The sequence below is a fragment of the Myripristis murdjan genome, chromosome 23, assembly GCF_902150065.1.
Source record: "Myripristis murdjan chromosome 23, fMyrMur1.1, whole genome shotgun sequence".
Lineage (NCBI taxonomy): Eukaryota > Metazoa > Chordata > Actinopteri > Holocentriformes > Holocentridae > Myripristis > Myripristis murdjan.
The window spans coordinates 14,652,961-14,675,878 of record NC_044002.1 but is presented as its reverse complement, the minus strand read 5'-3'; the positions used below and the strand labels follow the sequence as shown (position 1 = coordinate 14,675,878).

At 43.0% G+C, this 22,918-nt stretch overlaps 1 protein-coding gene across 1 annotated transcript in view; it reads left to right on the top strand.

Annotated features, from left to right (window-relative positions):
* The first annotated feature begins 1,540 nt into the window (after positions 1–1,540).
* pdzrn4 (PDZ domain containing ring finger 4) overlaps positions 1,541–22,918 on the top strand; it is a 48,080-nt gene continuing 26,702 nt past the window's right edge. Inside the window, exon 1 of the mRNA XM_030045365.1 lies at positions 1,541–1,609. Within this exon, the coding sequence (XP_029901225.1) occupies positions 1,541–1,609 (69 nt within the window). The remainder of the gene's footprint in view (positions 1,610–22,918) is intronic.

Genomic DNA, 22,918 nt, shown 5'->3' with positions numbered 1-22,918 from the left:
ACATGCATACGACTGAATAGATTGTACAGTTCATCTACTGAGCTGGCATTATAGGACAAGCAACTATAGTGAGTGTGCTGTGTGCTCCCCAGTTCCCACCGCAGCCACTGCTAGCCTTGCAGATTGAATTTCCCTCAGGACAATACAGTGTCTTGAGTAGTTTTGGATTGTTCCTACCTACCGTTCTCTATTTTTGTCATGAAGCCAAGTGCATGAGTGCTTTTGCAGGTGCCCTGTGAGACAAAGCTCATACATAAATGTATCCTTTAAAAGTATTAAACACAGCATCATCATCAGTTTATTCTTATTTCATTTCTCATAGCGGCATCTCTGAGTCCTTTTCCGTCTCTCTGCTCTTTCAGTGTCCCTTCCCGTTCATTCACCATCACCCCCGCAGAGAGAGGCCAGTTGGGCTGGAAGCTAATTTGAAGCCAATCAATACCAGTCTGTGTCTCTTCCTGTGTGTCAGCCCAGTCCGGTGCCCTTGTCTAACTGCCGGCAGAGAGAGAGGAGCATCTGTTTAGTGACTATCGCTGTCTGACTGTAAATCTATGGCCTGCACTGCACACCACTCCTCCATCCTCTTACTCCGTGTAAAAGGCTATCTGATTGAATCCAAATGAGATCGATCCTCACGCCAAATCCAGTTGTCAAATGTGTGTACTGACAAATAGCTCTTCGGTAACTTGATTAAGCATTGAGAAGACATTTTCAGGAGTTTTTCAAAATAATCTGTAAATCAGAGATGTTTTATTTTATATGTTGCATGAATAGGCAGCATACCTACTTAAAAAAAAAAAAAAGACTTAAGTCCTTACACGTGTGTGCAAAAACAATGCATGCATGCACATGCACCTTTCACACATACACACACACACAGGCTGCATGCATCACACACACTGAAGCTAGGAACACTGACGTGCTGATATTCAATCTGCCCAAGATAAGACCAGTCCCCTCCTCCCTTTTCCCAGCCCCTTTCCCCAGACAGCCAATGAGGATACTCTCTATTCATGAGCCCGAATCGAAGCAGGCATGTGTAGGCAGCCTGCCACAGAAGGAGGTGTGTCTCCACGAGTGTGTGTGTGTATGAGTGTGTGCTCACAGTGAGAGAGGAGACAGAGAGAGAGAGAGGGAGGTGGAGAGAGAGAGAGAGAGTGTGTATGTAGGTATGCATGCGAGAATCAGGGGAAGGAGTGACAGCCAGACAGTGAGAGAGGGAAAGAGAACCCAGGTGCTTTTACTCATCTTTCCGCTGATACACCCCACACACGCGCACACAGTCCACACACACTGAGGGAACTACAGCCACAACCTCTTCTGAAGCAGTGAATTGATACACATGTTTGTGTGTGCTCTGCGCTTGGAGTGAGAGAGTGGGGCTCGCTGAGGATACACTGATGAGAAAAGGTGTGGGGGAGCCCAGGAAGAGGAGCCCGAGTGTGTTTCGCCCTGGGGGAGCTCACACACACATCTGCGCGCTTGCACACAGCACTCACAACTCCGGCGGGCGCTCAGCACCGTTTCCCTGACAACTAGAATGGGCTGCAATTTGTGCACCTTGCAGAAACGGGAGGAACACTACAAACTGCTATATGAGATTGCACAGGTAAGTGAGACTGGAGGGAGGAAGGAGCGGGGAGAGCTTCCAGAAGTTTGCTTTGGTGAATGGTGATCACAAAGACTTCTATCAAGTTGATGATGATGGCCGGGGAGATTTGGCTCCTGATGAAAGCCGGTTCAGAGAAAATGAGTTCACAGAGAATGGGAATGCTCTCTGATGAGCAAGAGAGGTATGAATGAGGTAGAATAACAAGGTGGAAGAGAACGTGACAGTGAGCAAGTAAAGTGAGAGTTGAGAAGGAAAGACAGCCAGCAGACAGTGACTGGAGAAGCAAGAGGAAAAGCAAGGGGGACATGAGAGACATGTAAGAAAATGAGTTTCTTCCAAGCATCCAGGCAGAGAGCCAGTGCAGTTTTTTTTTTCACCCTTCTCCATCAAAGCAAGTGGAGCTAGTTATTTCTCCTCAGTAGCAGAAGATGTGAGAACAAGTTCAGCTCCTCTTCCTGTGCTGGCTCCAGGGGAATTCATCACATCTCCTCTGCCTGCGACTGTCTAGAAGCATGAGAAGAGACTCCAGTTCAAAGAACAACCAGCAAATATGCTCCTCTGTTTCAGTCTGTTATTTGTCAGCGCTGGACACTTTTTTCTCCTGACCTGATGTGGTGCTCGTATTGCTTTGGGTCAAGTAGCGGCAATTTCAATGCATGTCCTTTGAACTGAAAGTGTATAAGGTCAATTGTCTGTTAGGTGAGGCTAACAACATTTGGGCATTTAACACACACATGGAGAGAAAATAATTTTTCTTCATTTGTGCAGATACACATTTGTTGACAGGCAACAGCAATATGCCATCCCCATAAATGGATTATTTCATCATTATAAGCGGTAAAACGTGGTGAATATATAACTTGTGATATTGTACTGGGCTTGGCTGGAATGTGTTGATTAGATAGGAAGAGCCAGCATATCTTCAAAAAGTCATTTTTTTTTCTGGAATAGAGGACAATGCTGGGTTGGTTTGATTTTACTCCCGTATAGAGTGAATATTTGTATTTGAATGTTTGTAGTTGGGTTTTAACAGGGTTTGTAGGGACTCCTTGTTTTTAAAACTGACAGCCCAAATAACCAGGAGAACTTTCGATTCTTGAAACAAACACAAAAACTGGACTTCTTCTTTACGCCACAGCAGCAATACGCAAGTTGTTGTTTATGTGTGGAGCTGAACGTCGGAAACACGTGCTCAGTGTTTCCCGCTGTTGTCGACTACGGTGCGGGCGAATACCAGGGCGGCATCAGGGATTCATTCATCATTTAACATCTTACACGGTTTCAGACAGCAGGGAAACCCGAGCCGGCGCAGCGAGACTGAGACGTTCGGTTGAATAACTCTTATTAGTTTAGTAAAGTGGGTGTATATCTGTGGTATCAATGTTCCTTGGAGGAGAAAAAAGTTGATGGTGGCAGTGATAAAGATGAGTGATGACAATGCGTACTCTACGTTTTAAGATGCCAATAACCTTATCACTTCAAGGTTATTGCTTTTTGCTACTGCTGCTACTAATAATGTGAATGGACACCATGATTATTGGGTTTGACTGATATCGGTTTTATACGACCGATATTGAGTCTGTCAGATTGTTGTTGTTGTTTTTTTAACAGAAGTTGTTGATAGCTGATATTTCATGCTGATATTCAATACATTTAAATTTGAAAAAATGACAAATGACAAATGCAAGTGACATCTTTCATACTGGACAAGGGGGATATGGACACACCAATGTCCACTACTTAAAAAAGAGGAAGATATCGGTTCAGTATGGTGGTAAACTGATAAAATCGGTGTAACTCTATAGCTATGGCAATTTTCTCATAACTCTCTGCTACTGAATCCACTGTTTATCTGTATTAAACACTCTGTCATGTGTCCTGTCAAAGTGCCCTTGAGCAAGATTCCTCATTGTGAGCCACTCTGGGTATGAATGTGAGCGTAAATGGGTAAATGCAGATGTAAAAAAAAACACAGCATCGCTACCTTAACCTTTCCTCAGTCTGAGAGCCTGCCTCTGTGAACATTGTTCGGAGCGCGGCGGTCTCGGGCTCATTATGCTCGCAGACTAAATGCTCCCGTGCTTTAATGAGATGGTGAATGTCTGTGCTGTCTGCCTGGGTGGAGAGCAGGAAAATTAGCCATGCCAGTGGAAACCCTAGGGGGTCCACAGCCATCTCTGTACCGCTCAGGTGTATGGAAAATGGTAAACAAAACAAAGGGATGAGAATGCTGACCTACAGCAAGTGGCTTTGTAGATATTGAAAACAAATCACGAGAATGTCACCTTACATAACAGTACAAGAGACGCAAGAAGAAAAAAAAAAAAAAAAGCTGTGCCATTGCGGGTAGATATTGCTTAATGCTCAAAATGCTCAGTGGATGTTAGATTGCTCAGTGTTTGCTTGCGGGTTGGCTGGGACAACAAAGCCACGAGTCTTACGGTTGCTTCCGATTTCCTCATCACGCTGCGGGTGTCCTGGCGCTGTGGCAGGCTTCCAAGAATACTCTGTGTGTGAGTGTGTGTGTGTGTGTACGTGTGTGTACACCTCAGCGCTCGTGTATACTGTTTACAGCTCTGGACTATATGTGTGACAGTCAGCAAATCAGAGCTTACAGCTTATGATCACTGTGGCAATTTAATCGGTATCTGGTAGTGCCTATAGGTTCCTAATCCCACACTCAGACATCCTGCAGTTCACATAAGCGCTGAGAGAGAAAGTAAGAAAGAAAGAAAGAAAGAAAGAAAGAAAGAAAGAAAGAAAGAAAAAGGAAAGAAAAGAAAAGAAAAAGGAAAGAAAAGAAAAGAAAAGATCATTTTGAGGCTGTAACTCACCAGGCAGTAAGTGTGTCAGTGTGACTTTGTACCAAAACTCAGAGGCTGGGGGGATTTTACAAATCCAGAGAGACTCCTCAACAATCCCTCTGTCTCTTTTTCCTCTCCACTCTCCAGACTCATTTCTCCTCCCACCATCCTGACTCTTTCTCCATCTCTAACCCTCATTATCCTCTCTCTCTCTCCCCCCCCCCCCCCCCTCTCTCTGTGTCGCTCTGTTATTCTGGCACATACATACAATATCACACTCTTGTATGTTATTAGTGCTGGTCCACTTTCTAAAATGTGCTCATTACTCCTGTGGAAAACGGAGGGATGCTGACCGCAGGCTTAGCAGGCACAGTGCAGGTGCAAAACTGTGAAGTTGGATGGGAAATAACCCTGTCACTCTCTCATTTGTCCTCACATGCTCTGGCCCTGAATCCCTCTCGCTGTCTTCCTCTCACTTTGTCATCTGTCCATATGCTCCCTCTTTGCTCTGTGACTCAACAGTGGGATTCCCTGTTAGACCAGTGAGGCGTTCACGACTGTCAGTCTGTGTTGTTTTTCGGTCAGCGTGTTGACAAAACGGGAACGGTTTTTGATCAGTGCCTCGCTGCGTCTCGCTTTCAGTCACATATGAGTTACCCACCATTTGAGAAATATGACATTCGCTCAATCATGAGAATACAGACGAATAATGCTGCTTTTTCCTCCAACATGATGATATGGATAGGCCGACCCGTGTCTGTTCTTCCGTTCATCACACACAATATTTGGATGCCACCGGTTGGATTTTGATGAAACTTCAGGGAATGATGTGTGTTATCGCTCCACTCAGGCATTCTGAGCGTCAAACTGATTGGGCTTAGGGGAGACTGACATTATTTGTTTACTTGTTAGTGACTGGCCGGTGCATTGCCTCACTCATTTGTGACAAGCGACAATGCTTGTACAACATGGGTGTCTGTTGTTTTGGTGTTGCAGTGCTAACCCACAATGATTTTTTTTTCTCTCTCTCTCTCTCTCTCTGCCAAAACGGATGTGTAGTGTTTGGAATAGAACTGTTCAATTATACACCTTTCATTTTGAACAAGTAGCCGAGCGTTTCAGAGGCCAATTCCAGTGTTCAGCCTCCAGGCTTGCCTCAATGACTCCTATAGCACAGCGGCTATCTCTGTTCACACAGCCTCGCTGCTCTGACAGATTCCTGGCTGCCCGACCCCGGCTGCCCAGCGGCCACCAGGAGATTTATGGCTCTCGTCAGACTGCTCACATTCTACTTTTCATTTGTGACTGTGAATGTGTGTGCATGTGTGTTTGTGTGTGTGCATGTATCTCTGCACACTGACATGCATCCGTGCAAATATGTGTCTTGTGTGGTTTCATTCTCGGTGTTAGTGATTGCCATCCCATGTTATTGTGCTAGTGGCTGTATTAAATTGTCCCACAGCCTCTGGCCTGCACGGCCTCACAGGAGAGATGTGTTGCATCTTAGTCGTACCTGGTCAGCAGTGTTGTATCAACACGCTGGCGCTCATTCCTCAAGCTACTGCACACTCAAGTCAGGTCTTAAAGTGAACATATAGGCTACTCATTTTACCATGAAAGTTGCTATTTTTAAACGTGAAATTGCTGAAGGTTGTGTGACTCAACTGACAAAAAAGGCTGAATATGCATTTAAGTTACCAACTGAGTCAGACTCTACCATCAAACGATGTGCTTATTCCGCATCCTGCTGTCAGTTCAGACTACATGCTCCTCTGTCTATATTATGATATAAGACTAGATATCGCTTAAGATTTTTTGTTACCATAATATCATGATCTGGCATAAGTGTCATTCCTGGTTTTAAAAGCTGCATTACAGCAAATTGATGTAGTTTGAACTTAATAGATTACTCTATGTGTTCTATTATTTACCCTCTACCTGGTTGATCATATGAATATTACTAATTATTGTGTATCAAAAATCTCACCTTGTAAATATTTAGTGAAAGCACCAATACTCATACCTTTAATAATCGCCACAATATCAATATTAAGGTATTCAGTGATATTTGATTTTGTTCATATTGCCCAATCCTAATGTCACAAAGTGCAGCTTTCATTCCATCTTCGTCACAGTGCTACATTTGTTTCCAATGGCGGGATGAGAGATGGATCTAAATGTAACGGGAGAGGAAAGAGATTTCCTTTCTCCTTGAGTTTAATTTGTTCCTTTAGCTGTTGACACACTTCAGAGTATCCTGGACACCGCGGATCACCCGACAAAGCACTGATTCATAACAGAGGCTGTTTCAGTATTAGGTCAACACTTCCCAAAATATCTAGAGGTCATTCGTTCCCAGTGCAATGAAATTGTAGAATGATCGTAATGGATTTTTGCCAGACGTCTCTGCTCAGGATAGACATGGATAGTTGTGCACGTCATGTGTGTGTGTTACATTTGTGTATGCTTTGTTTGTGTAGCATATGGTGCTGTGGTTACATTGCTTAGGATAAGAAATGTCCCAGAGAGCTTGTGAGTTTGGGAAAAGTTGACACTTTGGTGATACAAGGCTTTCACTCGTCAGCAGTGATATGTTCGCTGTGTGAGTGTGTGTGTGTGCGTGTGTGTGTGTGTGTGTGTGTGTGGTGAACAAGGCCTCTCTCTGTCGTGGCTCTGTCCTCCGGAGGCAGATGCCGTGCCACATGTCCAGCCTGTTAGACAGCATGGGGCGGGGCGAGACACAAACCTTCCACCCCGCCACCTCCTACGGTGTCCAGCGAGCGCCACACAGAGCAGGGGAAGCTGTGGTCACACTCACACAGCCGTCACTTCCATATGGCATCTCTCAGACCTGGACCATGACATCATGCAGACGGAGATGACCATTAACAATGTGGAACATGTCCACGCTGTTGGTCCGGTGATGCAGAAGTTTTAGTCTTTTGTTTGTTATTGCTTAAACGGAAAGGATGTTTATGTGCTGAACGAGTTAAAATGTGCTAAGAGAAAGTAAACATTTGCTTTCTCCCTGAAAAAAATGTGTTTTTTTGAATATTTATGGTTTTCCCCAGAGAGCAATAGCAGCAGAGAAAGCACAATGGTGACTACTTCAGCACCCTGATATCTCATGTAAGAGCGTCAGTTTTGTTTGTTAATTTTTTAATTTGATTACCATGCAATTTCATGTTTTGACTTGGTTTCATAACAAGAAGGTATTTTCTCAACCCATATTATATGTAACAATCCATCCTCTCACACACCCATCCTGCTGCCAGTGCCAGTGCCTGAGCAGGATGAAGGGAAGTGAGTGAGATCACCTGACTGATCAACTGCTCACCTCCCAGAGCAAAACACCAGCAGGAAACTCAGACTTCTCACTTCTCCGCTCTCCTTTTCTTTTCTGTCTCTGATGGGATTTCGAAGTTTGCAACAAGTCTTGAGTGAAGTGACCTTTTCATTTTTTTCTCACATTTTTCAACCCAACAAGTTGTGTGTCTGTCTGTCTGTCTCTCTCTCTCTGGGTGGGTGACTGTGACCTTTTCACCTAGTCTTAATTCTACTTGACAAGCCTCTGCCCTCTAGTTAGCGACTCAAAATGACTTTTATTGTCCTCACAGCTCTCTTTCTCTGCTTCTCTCTAGTGCTCTGACACACACACACACACACACACATACACAAACATGCACACACACGGCATGATTGTATTTGGATATCATTTTAGTATTGTGTGTCAGCAAAAGCCCTTAATAAGATGACCTATCGTATCACTGTAGCATTAACAGATTGAATATGTCTGAAGCTTATATCTCTAATTGCATCTGCATATGTGCATTTGCACTATTTCATGCACTGTTAATGAGGTTCACTGCAAATTGAGACACCCAAAAAGTGACGCTTATCAAACAATTGACAGCATGGAAACATACGTGATACCTTTTTAGCAGGTAGCTGGAAGCCTCGGTTAACAAAATGATAACACTTTTCCGGACGCCATGTCCATCTTAGCAAGTTATTTCATCCCATATTCAGTGTTAAAATGATGTTAATTAAAAACAAGTGAAAATATCTGCCAGGTAATCCCACTTTCCAATGCAGTTTCACTTTTTTCCAGGATTTTTTTTTTTTTCTGGGAAATATATTGAAACAAGGATTAAGGCAGGTCAGTCCACTAGTATCAAGAAAATGTGATTTTCCTTTCTTTTTTTTTCTTTTTTCTTTTTTTTTTTTTGCAGTGGATAGTTTAGAGATGCTGAATGATAAACCACAGGTAATGATTTTTTCTGCCTCCAAAATGTTAATGTAGCATTTTGGAAATGAACTGTTCTACACAGATCATCTGGTGTCTTCCATCATGGTTATGGCGCTCGTCGGAGCACAGCGTGGTGATAATATCACATGATTTAGAGGTGCATATGGCCTTGTCTCCGTGGGTAGCACATCCTCTGGCCCCCGGCCAAAAAAAGAAACAGGAAATGGGTGATTATTCTGCATCGGTGCCAGGCTAATGTGGGAAACAACATCCTGGTGGTAGTGTTGCGCGCTCTTGGAATGCATGAAAGTTTAAAAATAGAGGGATAGGAAGTGAGATGAGATTTTAATACAAACAAATTTGAGTGTGCATTGTGTTGTTTGTGTGAGGCGAGAAAGAAAGCGATCGAGAGACAGTGAGAGAGGTTGACCAAGATCACATCCTGTACGTCAATCTATCCATGTCTTTCTTTCTTTGTGCGCCTGGCTGTCTCCCTTTCCTGGCTGCGTGTGAGTGTGGGGTGGGGCTGGTGGGGTCACAAAGTCAAGGGAAAGCTGGGCTGGACATGAGGGGGGGGGGGGTGGGGATGGCCGCCGTTTCGCTCCAGCAGCCAACGTTCTCCCCCTGCGTTGGCTCTGATAAGCCCAGCATGAAAGCCCTCGCTGTGCGGAGAGTGACACTCCTCAGCCCCCCCGTCTCCCCTCCAGACATGCAGGCCAGGGACCGGAGGAAACATAAAAAACACACAGGTACACGTTCGTGTTCAGAGACAGATGCACATTTGCACATGCACAATATAAACAAAAACATGCACGTGTGAATGCATGCACGCACGCAAGGAATATCACACACACAATCCCTCCATCAATCAGCTTTATGGCATCCTGCCCTTTTTTTACGGCTGTGTAAAAATGTCATTCAAGCTCTTAGCCTGCAGACAAGGGGGCTTATCAGTTGTTATCGGCCTCTCGCTGATTACCATACTCACCGAACAGCCAAGTGGCCTGGCCAAGATGATAGGAACCACGAGAGAGAGATAGAAAGAGGTAAATGGGGGAAAGGGGGAAATAAGGGACAAAGCAAAGGGAGAGAGGCAGAGAGAAAGGGGAGGAAAGTACAGTAGTAGAGAAAGGGAGAGTGGAAAGACAACATGACACAGAATAGGGAGGAAACCATGTGATGCACAAAAAAATACTGTTTTTTTTTTTTTTTTTTCTATCCCTATTGCTATAAGTCACAAGCACCTTAAAGCAAGAAACAGCCACAATGTATAGTTTCAAGGTTGGTGCTCTCCCTCAGGCAGCAGCCAATGCTTGTGAAGTGACTTATAGCACTAATGACAGTAAAACAACACAATAAATAAAACAAAATTATAAATCAAATTCTTTTGTGCATTACACCATTTCCCACCTGTTCTACTTCTTCACTCTAACTCACTGGAAAGCTAAGTTTTTTTCACATGGAGACAGAGAAAAAAAAAAAAGAGAACCAGAGTGAGAGTGTGGCCTTTTTGAGCCTTTATTATAAGCGACATTACACATAATTGAAATAGGTCTTTTGAAATACCCTCATTCTCCTTTCATTTCTTCCTTTTCCTTGGCTCGCTCTCTCCAAAATGGAGAGTCCCGCTCTCCTCCTCCACCCATCACTTATCAGTCACCAGACACTCTTTCATGTCTGTTCCACTCTGGTGCCCCTGTCCGTCTTTCTGCCTGTTTTTTCTGTGTCTCTGTCTATCCATCTCATTAATATAGTTCGGCATGAACCCGCCCTCCTAGGTGTCACTGACAGTGTGTGTGTGTGTGTGTGTGTGTGTGTGTGTGTGTGTGTGTGTGTGTGTTAGCGTTCACCATGGAAAGAAAGAGAAAAAAGTAATGGAAAAGAGGGAGACAGAGCGCTTGTCATTCAGTGTGTGTGTGTGCGTGAAAAGCGAGACACTAATTTCCTCCTGTGTGTTGTCAGCCAGTGACGGTTATTTGGTTTGAAGCTAACCTTGTGCCAGAATAACCCAATAATACACCTTATGGCCAGCACGCTGCAGGCTATGTTGTCGGGTTAGACAGATGTTATGACAAACCATCTGGAGCTGTTATGGATATGTTGCAGGGAACGGTATGGGCCTGAAGACGCCGTACAAAACACGCACAAGAAAAAACCCCCAAGAGGTGTTTTCTTTGCAGCAAAAACACCGCTTCTCACTTTTCCAGTGGTTAGGATGGGTTAAACACTGCCATGCACATGAATTCTGAGATGGGCGAGTGCCAGCATCCTTCACATCAGCTTACAGCTTCTCTCAATCAAATCTTTGGATGAGTTCTTTGGCAGCAAACGCGTCCTCCTCATCAGAGACCAAATGTCAGTTTACTATAAAAAGAAAACCTCCACTTCTTCTTCTTGTGCTCATCTCTTTACCTAGCACTCCTCTATTACACATAACCATTTGGGGGGAATATGACTTTTTTTTAAACATTCATTGTGTGAAAGCAGTGGCTCTAAAGGAACAGTTCACCCAAAATACAGTATTTTCCAGCTTACCCATGCGTTATCATCCAGATAGTTTCTACGTGATTTGGTGAGGTTTCCAATCTTATGCAGGCTCCCTTGTCTGGAACACCAATACAATGAAGCTGGATGGGTATTCATTTGTGGAGCTCACACCATCAAAAGTGTACATGTGAAAAACTCAACAGCAGTTGAGTTTTTGGTGGGAACGAATATTGGTAAACTGTATCTATCCACCGCTGAGGAGTACAACTTTGGAGCGGTAAGTTGGAAAAGCTTTGTTTTGTTTTGTTTTGGGTGAACTGTTCCTTTAAGACTTGAACTTAATCCAGCTTGTTGCTTGTCGTGGTGGTAATGGCAGTGTCTCTTTCTGCCAACCTGACACCTACATACTGCTGATATCAGATAGGAGTTTAAGCGAATTCTAACGTTGCACTCTTTGCACAGCAAGCGCCTGGATAAGAGTGTCAGCTAAATGCATAAAATGTAAATGCACCACTGTGGCCTAATTGCTGCTTGCGAATGCCAAATGCATTTTGGACCCAGGGTGTGCAGGCTAGGTCCAGGTGGTCCAGAGGGAGATTAGGTTACAGCAGGGCGCTGGTGTTGAGTTGCCACTTAACCAACTTGGGTTTAGGACTCATTAGGCCCACTCAGTGCCTGGCGCCGAGTCCAGTTACAGATAGAATAACACTAAACCATCTGCATGGTAGGGGAGATGATTACACTTAGCACAGGGTGTAACTATAAGCCTGGTGTTGAGATGGGAAATGCCCTGAGGATGGAAAGTGGTTCCAGCGCTGTGGAACGGGTGTTTGGTTGTTGTTAGTTTCAGGAGGGGTGCTAGATTGTCTCTCCTTCAGCGTTAATTTCATTAAATCTCATTATGTATGAATGGATAACTTTAATTAAGGAAATCACAGCATGTCACAGGCAGTCTGTATAGAAAACTTCTTACAAGTTCCTGTGAACATTGAGCAAGACGCCACAGTGGCACATTAAATGTTTTCTCCTTGCTGCATTTTGCATGCCATAAAAATCAAGTCTGCAGCTGAAGTGTTGACTGAGACTGATACAGCTGCATCATCCATGTCCTCAATCATCATTACACATGCATGCTGCACAGCTGAGCTTTATTGAAACCCACAGAACTTTATTATAACGTCTAGAGATCCCAAGGTTTCCAAAGATGCTGAACATTTTCTGCTGAATAACAGGAAAATGTGTATAAAATGATGCACAAAATATGTAGATATTTTCTATTTGATGTAATGGTGCAACCATAAAACAATGATGTCTTGGGAATGAATATTTAAATCAGTATAGGTATGATGTAGCTTCAGTGCAGTGCTGCAACCAGCAGGTACAGAATCTATATGGGACATTGTCATACAATCTGGAAAAAAAAATCTATTTAAGGGAAACATTACAGTTTAAGGTGGTGATCTATCAGCCCAGCAGACTGAAATGAAAAATATGCTGCATTCAGGAACTGAAGGCCACTTATTTGTGGTACAGCTGCTATCTTCTTGTAGAGATGTACAAAGACAAAGTCTTTTCCCCTTTCCAGTGATGCAGGGATCAGATCTATGCCACAACAAGTTAAAAAATCAATTTTATCTTCTTGACTGAATAATGCCTCAGTCTGCCATCCGGAGGCTCAGGCTCATGAAAGCTGGAGATCCGCCAGAATTAGACCTGCTGTGACCCATTTTGAGAAACAACGATCTGATTTAACAAGTCAATCTGCGATACAGTCTAAAAATTACCGGAACGCAGTCGCTAATCATCACCCGACTGATAATACGTTCGAGGCGGATGTGATTAGCCATTCACTCACTCACATTGTGGAGCTGCTCAGCTGCCCCAAAACTCTGAATACAGCCTAAGTCTTGATTGAAGCGGGTCGAATAGGTGGTAAATTGCACCTCAGTGTGTCTCTCAGTTAACTAACCAGCCATGCTTTTGGAACTAGAGATATTTTTCATTCCAGGAATAGCTCTTCTCACCCGTTCGCACTTAGCGAAGTGTGAAGTCGTTTTTCTTCTCCACCAAAGGGCGGACCGAGGAAGCTTCTTTTTATGAATAATGCTAATGGGTTAGGTGCTTCCAGTGAGCATAAACATGCATCACTTTAAAATGAAAAAGGCAAACGTTAGGTGGGGGGAGAAAAAAAAAAAAGTGGTAAGTTCACACTCCAGGCATTTTTTTTTTTTTTTAAATCCTGTAATTTTATGCAAACAGCAGCATATAAATCTTTTATTTTCCTCCTCGCCAGTAAAATGTTTTCACTTTCCAAGCTTTAGCATGTTTTGCTAATTATGCCCCAGCATCCACAGCCGCCTCTTTTTTGCCCTCAACCAAATCTGTGCTCGCGTGAATAACAAGGAATTCAAAGCAAAATGGCATCCAATAAAGATGCCTCCTTAATGTATGTCTTGCTCTCGATCCAAGCTGAGAGAGCCTTAGTTTTAAGATAAACTTTCCCCCACTGATTTTGTAGTGGAAATAAAATGACTTAATCTAAGATGCTGTGGGGTCCGACATCATTTTTCAGATTTTTTCCCCCTCTCAAGACTGTTATTGTCTAAGACACAACAGATTATAAATTTGAGAATGTCTTGCTGTTCTATCATTATGCGTATTCAAAACGCTCTGAGCAATGAGAAGCCATGCTAATTTCCTACTGATGTATTCAGTCAACCCTCTCTCTCCCTCTCTTGGCTGGTGTTTTCCACGTGCTGTTGCTTTCTTGACACTATTAAACCCCTGGTAGAGCGTCTATCTGGCTCCCCCGTTGCACTGCTGTTGCTGAGACCCACAACAATAGAAACAAGGGAAGCGGAAACTGAATGGGATCTTGAATGGGTCATTACCACCCACAGAAAGTCAGCATCAACTGTTGTGGCAAGCCAAACACAAGTGAACACTTTTTTTCCGAAAACAACTTAGAACAAAAACATCTTTGGGTGATGGGTATCCTTGGGCATTAATTTTGGGGAAAGCAAACAAACAAAACCTCATTGTTTTAAGTTAATTTGTATTGCTAAACCACAGAGGGTCCACAATGCTCACTTTTTTTTTTTTTTTTTTAAATCAAACAAGGCTTCAATTTACCTGCAGTCTCCAAAATCATTTTGTTTGAGTAGTCACTATTTAAAAAGTGGTGTATATATAATTTTGGAGCAAAACTCATTTGTTTCTAATTTACATCCCAACAAACGATTTCAGCATCAGTGCACTTTGGGAAAACAAGCCCCACTGCTGCACTCCACTGGTCTTGCTTTTCACTGCGATAAACAGGATTTTACATTAAATATGAGATTAAATGACATATTTATTTTGTGCGGCTTTCCCATATAGAGGAGTAACGCATAACCTCCGTGTGAACTCAGCCGTCTGGATGAATTATGTGGGTCTAATCGGTCACCCCCGAGAGCCTAATTCAAACACATTGCTAGTATGTGTCGAGGGGCTGGAGGGAGGGCGGCTATTGTTCAGGCCGGCTCACTCGCTGTTGTTTTAATGGCAGACGAGAGATTAATGGCAATCTAATGACTGTGGGGAGGACACAGTGCAACAATAGAGTCCTGGTACTGTGCAGGCCAAGTACATTAGTCAGTCAAGACAACTATCTGCACGGATGCACCCACACACACACACACACACACACACACACACACACACACACGCAAACACACTGTTATTCCCTAGACACAAACATACATGAACACACACCCATATTTATAAGCTCACACTCCTGATACAGTAGATTGAAAGTGAAAGTGACATCTATTGATTTGTCAGTGGAGAAGTTTTACAGTCGTCCACCGTCAGTGCGCCCTCTCACATCACAAGCAAAACAAACCGGGCTAATTCTCCACCCGCCAACCCCCCCAGTGTGACAAAAGCAGGCTAATTTATGCATTGGCAGCGTGGTGTGCGAGGGATAAGAGCGAGGCAGAGGGGCTGGATGCTCACTCGTGGATCGCGGTAATTGTGATTTGGTTGCTAGGATGCTGAGGGTAATGAATGTCTTGTTGATGCAGTTTGTCATAACCCGTGCCATTGGTGGCTGGTTGAGGACACAGAGCCCATTAGTTAAACACAGACACGTTGGCCCTGCCGTGATGTATGAGCCTGCCAGGCCGAAGGAATAAGTCATTTGATGATGGAAAATGAAGAAAACTGCCAAGTTGGCATTGGTTTCCGGAGATATTGAATAGGACTATGGGTTAAAGCAGGTGGCGTGAACTTTTTTTTTTTTATTATTATTATTATTTCAACGATATACTGGAGCAAAATGTCACGGAAATACTTTGCATCTGTCTAAGCTTGTATCCTGTTTTCAGTTTATGGTTATTACTTTACTGATGCAGAATAGAGCCATGTTTTTTCCTTAAGAAATCACTAGCACTGCTGTGGTTGTCTTAAGAAATAAAAGCACTCGTATTGTAATTCCAAAAAAAAAAAAAAAGAAAAAGAAAAAAAGAATAATAGAGGAGAAACCATCTTTCATTCCAATGCTTAACTAGTGGGAAGTATCTGTATTCATGAGGTCTAATTGAAAGGAAGCCTGCCTTGCATATGGAAGTGGTACAAGGAGCAGGAAATGAGATGGTTCTTAATGCATTCGCTGACAGATGTTAACCTTTGATTTCCCCCACTTACATCAGAAATGGCTGCTTGGCATGACAGAGTCACAAGTCAACAGGCTCTGATGTCTACGTGCTTGTTTCCAGCACTGCTGTTGTTATACCAGGGGTGGGGGAAGACAGACACAGAGCCCCAGAGACACAGAGACAGACAGAGAGGGAGAAAGAGGGAGAGGGCGATGTAGAATTTATTTATTTTCTAAAGATGTACTTGACTTGCACTTGAATGGTTTTGCAGTGTACTTTCTCACATTTGTGCCAACATGAAGTGAATTGTAATGAATTGAATTACAGTGCAACAGAAGGGAGAGGAAAAGCCTTGACAAAAACAGAAACAAAGAGCGCTGCGTGGAAAGGAGGGCACGAAACAAAGGTAGTGGTGAGAGAACACAGGTCTATGTGACAAATTTGTGGAAACAGAGAGAATGGTGACTCAGGGAAGCAAGACTGCAGTGTATCATCAGTGAATTCACCGGAGCAGATGGCAATGAGCCTGGGTCCAGCAGCCATCTTTTGTCTTTGCCTCCCAAAACCCTCTTACACTAAAAAGACTAATAGACTAACAATAGACAATAGACTAATCTATTGGTTATGCACCTTGCATAACCACCAGTTTTGTTGACTGGTGGTGTATTTTTTTGTCATGGATACCTAATTAAGTCAAGTCAACATATTTTCAGTGCAGTTATGTTATAATGGAGTCTTAAGGCTTTGGAATCAGTCTTTTTGAATTAAAAATAGATTTTTTTTTTTTAATCACCACCAAGCTTCATTCACCCCCCACACCATCACCATTATCCCAATCTCTCTCTCTCTCACACACACACACATCAGCATAATACAGTTATTTATCACATTGTTGTTATTTGTCTTACTTTGTATAACTTCTATCTCTTTGTGCATCCTTCTGTAATTACTTTTAAAGCAAGTGCCTTTTAATAGATGCAGCATTTTTCACCAAAGGGAAAGACAAAACCATTTTTCCGCCAACAGTGGCCTTATCAGACCATCATTCAGTGCAGCCACATGTTGTGGTTTGAGGAACAAGCGTGGCCGCAATCACAAATCTAGATCATAAACTGCTTGGCTTCTGTTTTAAAATCCCCATATGCCCACCTTCGACTGAAAGCAACAAGTTTCCACCACTTTTCTGGGGGTTTGCCGTATGATTTCTCCCACTTTGTCACACTGTGTCAACATGTGCAGTTCATCAGTAATAGTGCTTGTCATAAGTCACTAGACAGTCTATACAGGCTTCTCCACACTTTTATACACATTAATTTAGTCCATGCATTTCTCACAGGCTTTATCATTTTCCATGAATCTGTCTGTGTCGTGATCTGTGATAGTTCTGCAAAGATTCGAATGAACACATTAACACTCAAGTTGTAACGATGAGTTGTCAAGTGGGACTAGATTGCTTAGATTTGGTGTGAAAGCAGCATAAGTAGAAGTTGGCAAGGCAGACTGAAGGAAATGGCATGCCAAAAAAAATTACATTTCCTGAGGAGTAATGCACTACATACTACTACTACTACTACTACTACTCCTACTACCATTCCTCACAAAAATAATAATGCAATACAAGCTCTCTTTTTGCTTTACCCCTCCAGAGGGAGACCAGAGTGCAGGATCAGCTACAGTGCAGCATCCCTTGAGATGATAGGACACTTCAGCAGTGCCAGTGCTTGCTGATGCAAGGCTTGCGTGCAGGTCACCCAGTTGAAGGACACTCTTTCTAACCGCCGAGCCTCCCTGTCACACCCCTGCTTTTAGCTAGTATAGTATCACTGAACACACATGTGGCAAGCACTGCTCAGGTCATCTGCTGTTGCTGTGAGACAACTGAAAAGCCATTTGAAGCATGCCAGTCCTTTGCTTATAGTTCAAACATTTTTTAACTTTTAACAATCTGTCTGAAGCCAAAACAAGCCGTCAATGAGAGGAGAGATTCCCAGTGTAATCTTCTACAGGCAGAGAGTGTGTGATGAGGAAGGGATTGACCTGAGAATGCCACTTCATGTAAATCCAGACAGCAGCTATTTAATCCATGCTTCATGTTGTTATGCAGTCTCTCTCATGCAGAACTAACGGGTTGTTTTGCCTGTTGTTCAGGGTCCTATATCTGTGAAAAACTGTCAAGGACACTCATTACAAGGTGTACACACACACTCACAGGCATGGACATGAGCATAAAAACAGGTACAGGAACACATAAACACACGGGGGAGCTGGACATATTTTGATCTAAAAGGATCTCCTATAGAGTGTAGAGCCATCCTGTGTAGAGAATCTCCTTGAACCAGTTGCCATGGCTTATCTCACACACACACACACACACACACACACGCACATACAGAATGCATGTACACATGCATCTCACTCACTCTCTCTCTGCCCCCGACTCTGATTTGCATTTTGGTTAACACTCTAATTGCCTCTCATTAAATACCTTGTCACTTTGATTAATTGGTGCGATACAGAAATGGAAAACAGCAGAGCGTTACAATGCATAGTGAACAGTTGCTGACTGGAAAAGAGGAGCTATCCTGTGATGTAAAGCAGACTTGAACCTTCAGTATCTTCTCATCCATTTTTTAACCTTAGGTCAGGGTATGTTTTTCTTTAATTCTGAGGGGAATGTTTCAAAATCTAAAGAAAAGGGCAAGCAAGGAGGAGCAGTCGAGCTGATCTGAATGTTTTATAGTCATTTGAAGTCTAACTTTGAAGTTTGGCTCAGATTTAGGTGAATGGACTGAGGCTCAGACGAACAGACAAACACAGTTCTCTCTTTGCTCTTTCTCAACTCCACTTTTATCCTCATCTATAATCTATTTTCTGGGGAAAGTTTGAAGACACATGGTAAGGTTACATAACCTAAAGGTAGATCCAGTCAGAAAGGCTGTCCTTGAAGAAACATCCAGAGTGTATATCAGCCATTGACCGTTCATCCACTTTGGATAAATGGCATGATGGGAGCCTAAAGGTAAAGGAAGGTGCTTTGTGACCTGACAGACGCTGGCTTGAGTCCTTGACCAGCTGGATGATGCATGCTCTCCCCTCCCTCACCGCTACTGCTACTGTCAAAATACCAACCAGCAAGTAAAGGTGCCCTTGAGCTCATTCCCAGTTGCTCCAGTAGAGCTGGTCAAATCAGTGCTAGAACACTTTGAATGTCAGCGTGCAGCAGGATTTTGCTGAAAAAAAGAAGTACAGATTCTCAGCAAACCTTCCCCAGATAAATGTACTATATACGTGTGAAAACAGCTTGAGAAAACTTTACCAAATGGCATGCAAATGAGACATTCAGATCAGGATCATATGAGCATTTCTGAAAGATTTATTTGTGCCATTTATACATAATAAATTCTTGAATAAATGTCAGCTGAATAAAATCATATCAAAAATAATATCCATTTTTAATAAATAATGAAAACAAGCAGTCCTTGGTGGTGGACTCAGACTGTTGGATCCCACTGTAAGTTATGGAAATGAGCCATATCCTGCCATAACAGCGCTCACATTTAGGAAACGTATGAGAGTCATCAGTCAGCTTGAAATTGATATAATGGCAGTGAATTTCAGCCATTGCCCCTGCTGCAATTACAGCCACTCTCAAGTCCATCTCAAATAAAGATATGGACTTCTCCATCACCTAGCAGCATAAATTGCAGAGCCCAAATGTCAGGCCCTATGTGCATCAATTTGAACTACCTGCAAGTGATGGGTAATATTTTTTTTTTTCCACTTTCTGACTGATGAAGATCTTAAACCTAAACCCTTTTGCAGAATGGATCCTCAATGTTTTAGAGATTTTACATGATGAATATCAGGTGATGTTTTTTTTTTTTTCCCTGCAATTGGATCTGAAGTAGATTGGAGTGTTCTGAAAGTCAGCAGGAACCCCTTTTCCCTCAATGTTATTTCAAACTCCTATCTGTGTTGTTGTTTGTCCATAGGCAGTTGTCACATACTGTATATATCAACAGCTGCGTGGTATTCTCATCCAGTGCAAGCCAAGTGTCAGGGGGATTAGGTTGACCCAGCATGGCCCCACCAGTTGCACAGTCTGCCATTGAAATGCATGAAACCCTCATCTTTCTCTGTGCTGCACTATAGATGCCGTTCTGTGTCGGGAGCTGCTATTATTGAAATGAGGCATTTCTGACAGGGAGCCCTTGCCAGATGAGCGTAGTCTTCTGAATCATCTCAATACAGCTGAGGAGGAAGAGAAATGAGATTTGGCAGATTATTTGGGGCACGCCACCTGAGCTTCCCCCTTCATCGCAAGCATGCCAATTTCCATGATTGTAACAACACCCCACTCGTATTGAAGTGAAGTTCACAAAGATCATGGTTTGGGGCATTGTGAGCGTCTTTTCAGGTGCAGATAGAGGTCTGAGTTGAATAGACAGAGGGTCTCTCTAGGGGAAATGGGCTGCCTTGGCATTGTTCTGTGGTTCATTGTAGGCCTTTTCAGTGTGAGATACTGGCATTGTGCAGTCAAACGTGGCCTATTCAAACAACCGCCCAGAAACCGCTGTTTCAACTCTGTTAGGGGTTGACGTAATGCATGCTTAAACTGAGTGTGCATGTTTGGGGGCTGCAGGGCGGTTTGTGGGTGTGTGTTTGCTCCCATTAGCTCACAATGACACGATATCTGTCAGATTTAGCTGTGGGGTTGAGTGGTTTCCATCACATGCTTATCTCTGTGCAACAAACACATGCATTCACGTGCATATGCACAGACACACGCAAACACACACCCACACAGACAAACACTCATTCTTATCGCAGTGTTGTCCTTATCTCCCATGTTTATATCTAAAAGTGGGAACAGCATTTAGCCAGCTTAGTGGTGCACTGATAACATCCTAAGCTGAATGTGACACATTTGAAGGTTGATGTGTGCCCTCACTTGAGCATGCTGAAAGCCTCAGGCCTGTCACTGATTGGCTTGCATTGTGCTGCTCTCATCCTATCTCAACACATATAACAGCAATTTTCACACTGCATGATCTGCTTGTAACCTCTCATGTCCAATAATGTATGTAATTTGTGCACAAACAGCAAAATACCCTGATAACTAAAATGCCAGTGGCTGAGACCGCCTGGTTGCATTCAGCATGACCGAAAGCATTACCGGAGACAGACGTAATACACCCACACAGCAAAATAAACCTCGACTATAAGGGTGGAGTGTTTGGACAAGCTAGCCAAATAGCAGATAGATTATTGATGTGGCAAGACAAACTCGAGTACCTCAGTGAGTAACAATGAAGAGACAAAGCAAGGAGATAACATGCTAAAGACATCTGACATTTTCACTAAAGGCTGTGGATCAATATTACAAAAGTAGCCACACACACACACACTATAGAGCCCTCCCAAACTGTAGCACATGGCAATAAACCTTGACCTTTAGGAAGCAGTGTGGACATACAGGAAGGTTGGTCTAGGGCTATAGGGAACCATTTTTATTGGCTTTAACTTGAGAAGTATATGAAGGCTACCTTAGAGCTTTGGTTCATTACTGTAACCCCCATGGACCGGTGTGGGCTCGGCCTATTTTTACCATTCTCGTGGTGCTTTCGCGGTTATATCAGATGATGTAATGAGTTGATATTGTGCCTCTACCGGCTAGGTCACAGGAGCACAGCTGAGGTGTTACGGGGGAGGGAAGTTGTAATCAAAATGGAATTACTGTTCGATATTGATGGGATCTGTACATCTACGCTTCTTTGAGTATGTATACAGCACTTGCACATATGTGTATGCATGCTGACACACACACACACACACACACACACACACACGCACACATAAATAAAACTCTTGTGACGTCAGTTGACAGTATCCATGGGGAATTTGGGTCACTATAGCAGCAAACAATAATGATGCGAAGCAGAGAAAAATAGATTGTGAAAAGGAAAACAGAAAATAAACAACATAGCAGATGGTGGTTATGTGATAAATGAAAAGTGTAGGGCAGAAATTTGGATAACAGAACATGCCACTGAATGCAGAATATGAACAATACACATACTCTGAAATCATAGATAAATAGATAAAGATAGAAAACATCAAAACTATTAAACATGCAGCCTACAGACATAAATACACATATTGTATTTTTTTTATATTATAGCAATTTATATGTGGCCCGGTTATGAGTAAAGGCACAGAGCACACAAAATAATTTGGGATCTTTTCTCACGACTGCACCCACAATGAGGCACAGCATTAATTTATTTGGAATTCAGGGAATGAAATCAAGGTTTCACGGTGGGACAGTTCCAAACATAAATAAAAAGAAACAACAAAAACAAAAGAAAAAGCAGTTTCTTCACTTTTCCAATTATAGCAAAAAGGACAAAACTGAATTTTTGCTCTTATACATATGTTCTTTCCCTGTAAATCTTCTCTCAGCTGTATACACGGTAAACAGTCAGAGTACTAGACGGTTGTCTATTGAAATACACGGTGAAATAAAACAGCAAATGGTATAATTTAAACAACGCCAAATATAGACAACGCTGTATAGACAACTCTCTCTCTCTATATATATATAGACAACGGTAGTGGCCTTTCAAACTCAAAGTGTAGCACGCACACCAGGACAACCGTGCGGGGCTGGACCTGGCACCTTTCTCCCCTCTGTATTAGGCACAACCAGCAAATGTCATTATGATCAACAAAATCCATAAAACATTCACAATTCACATTACTGTATGTGGTTCTAGCATTTTATGCAAACCTACGCCGTCACTCCGTTCAGCAGTGCACCGCACCCACGACAGAGCACCAGTCGACGCTCGCACTGCAAACCCTGAAATATCGGGGACATCACACAACCATCACAGTGAGATCCACCCGATTAGCCCACTAACATCATGTTTCACCATAATATAGGGGAGTATTTACCCTGAAACACCAGCGACAGCTCACAGGTAGGGCAGCTCTCTCTTTCTCTCTCAAGAGCGGCGATCTCTGCCTGCACCAACCCAAGATGGGCCCCTCGCACTCTCGCGCACTTTTCCTCAAGCTGCTCTTAAAGTGACAGTGTCGCCTTAACAGAAAGACAGCTAATTCAATA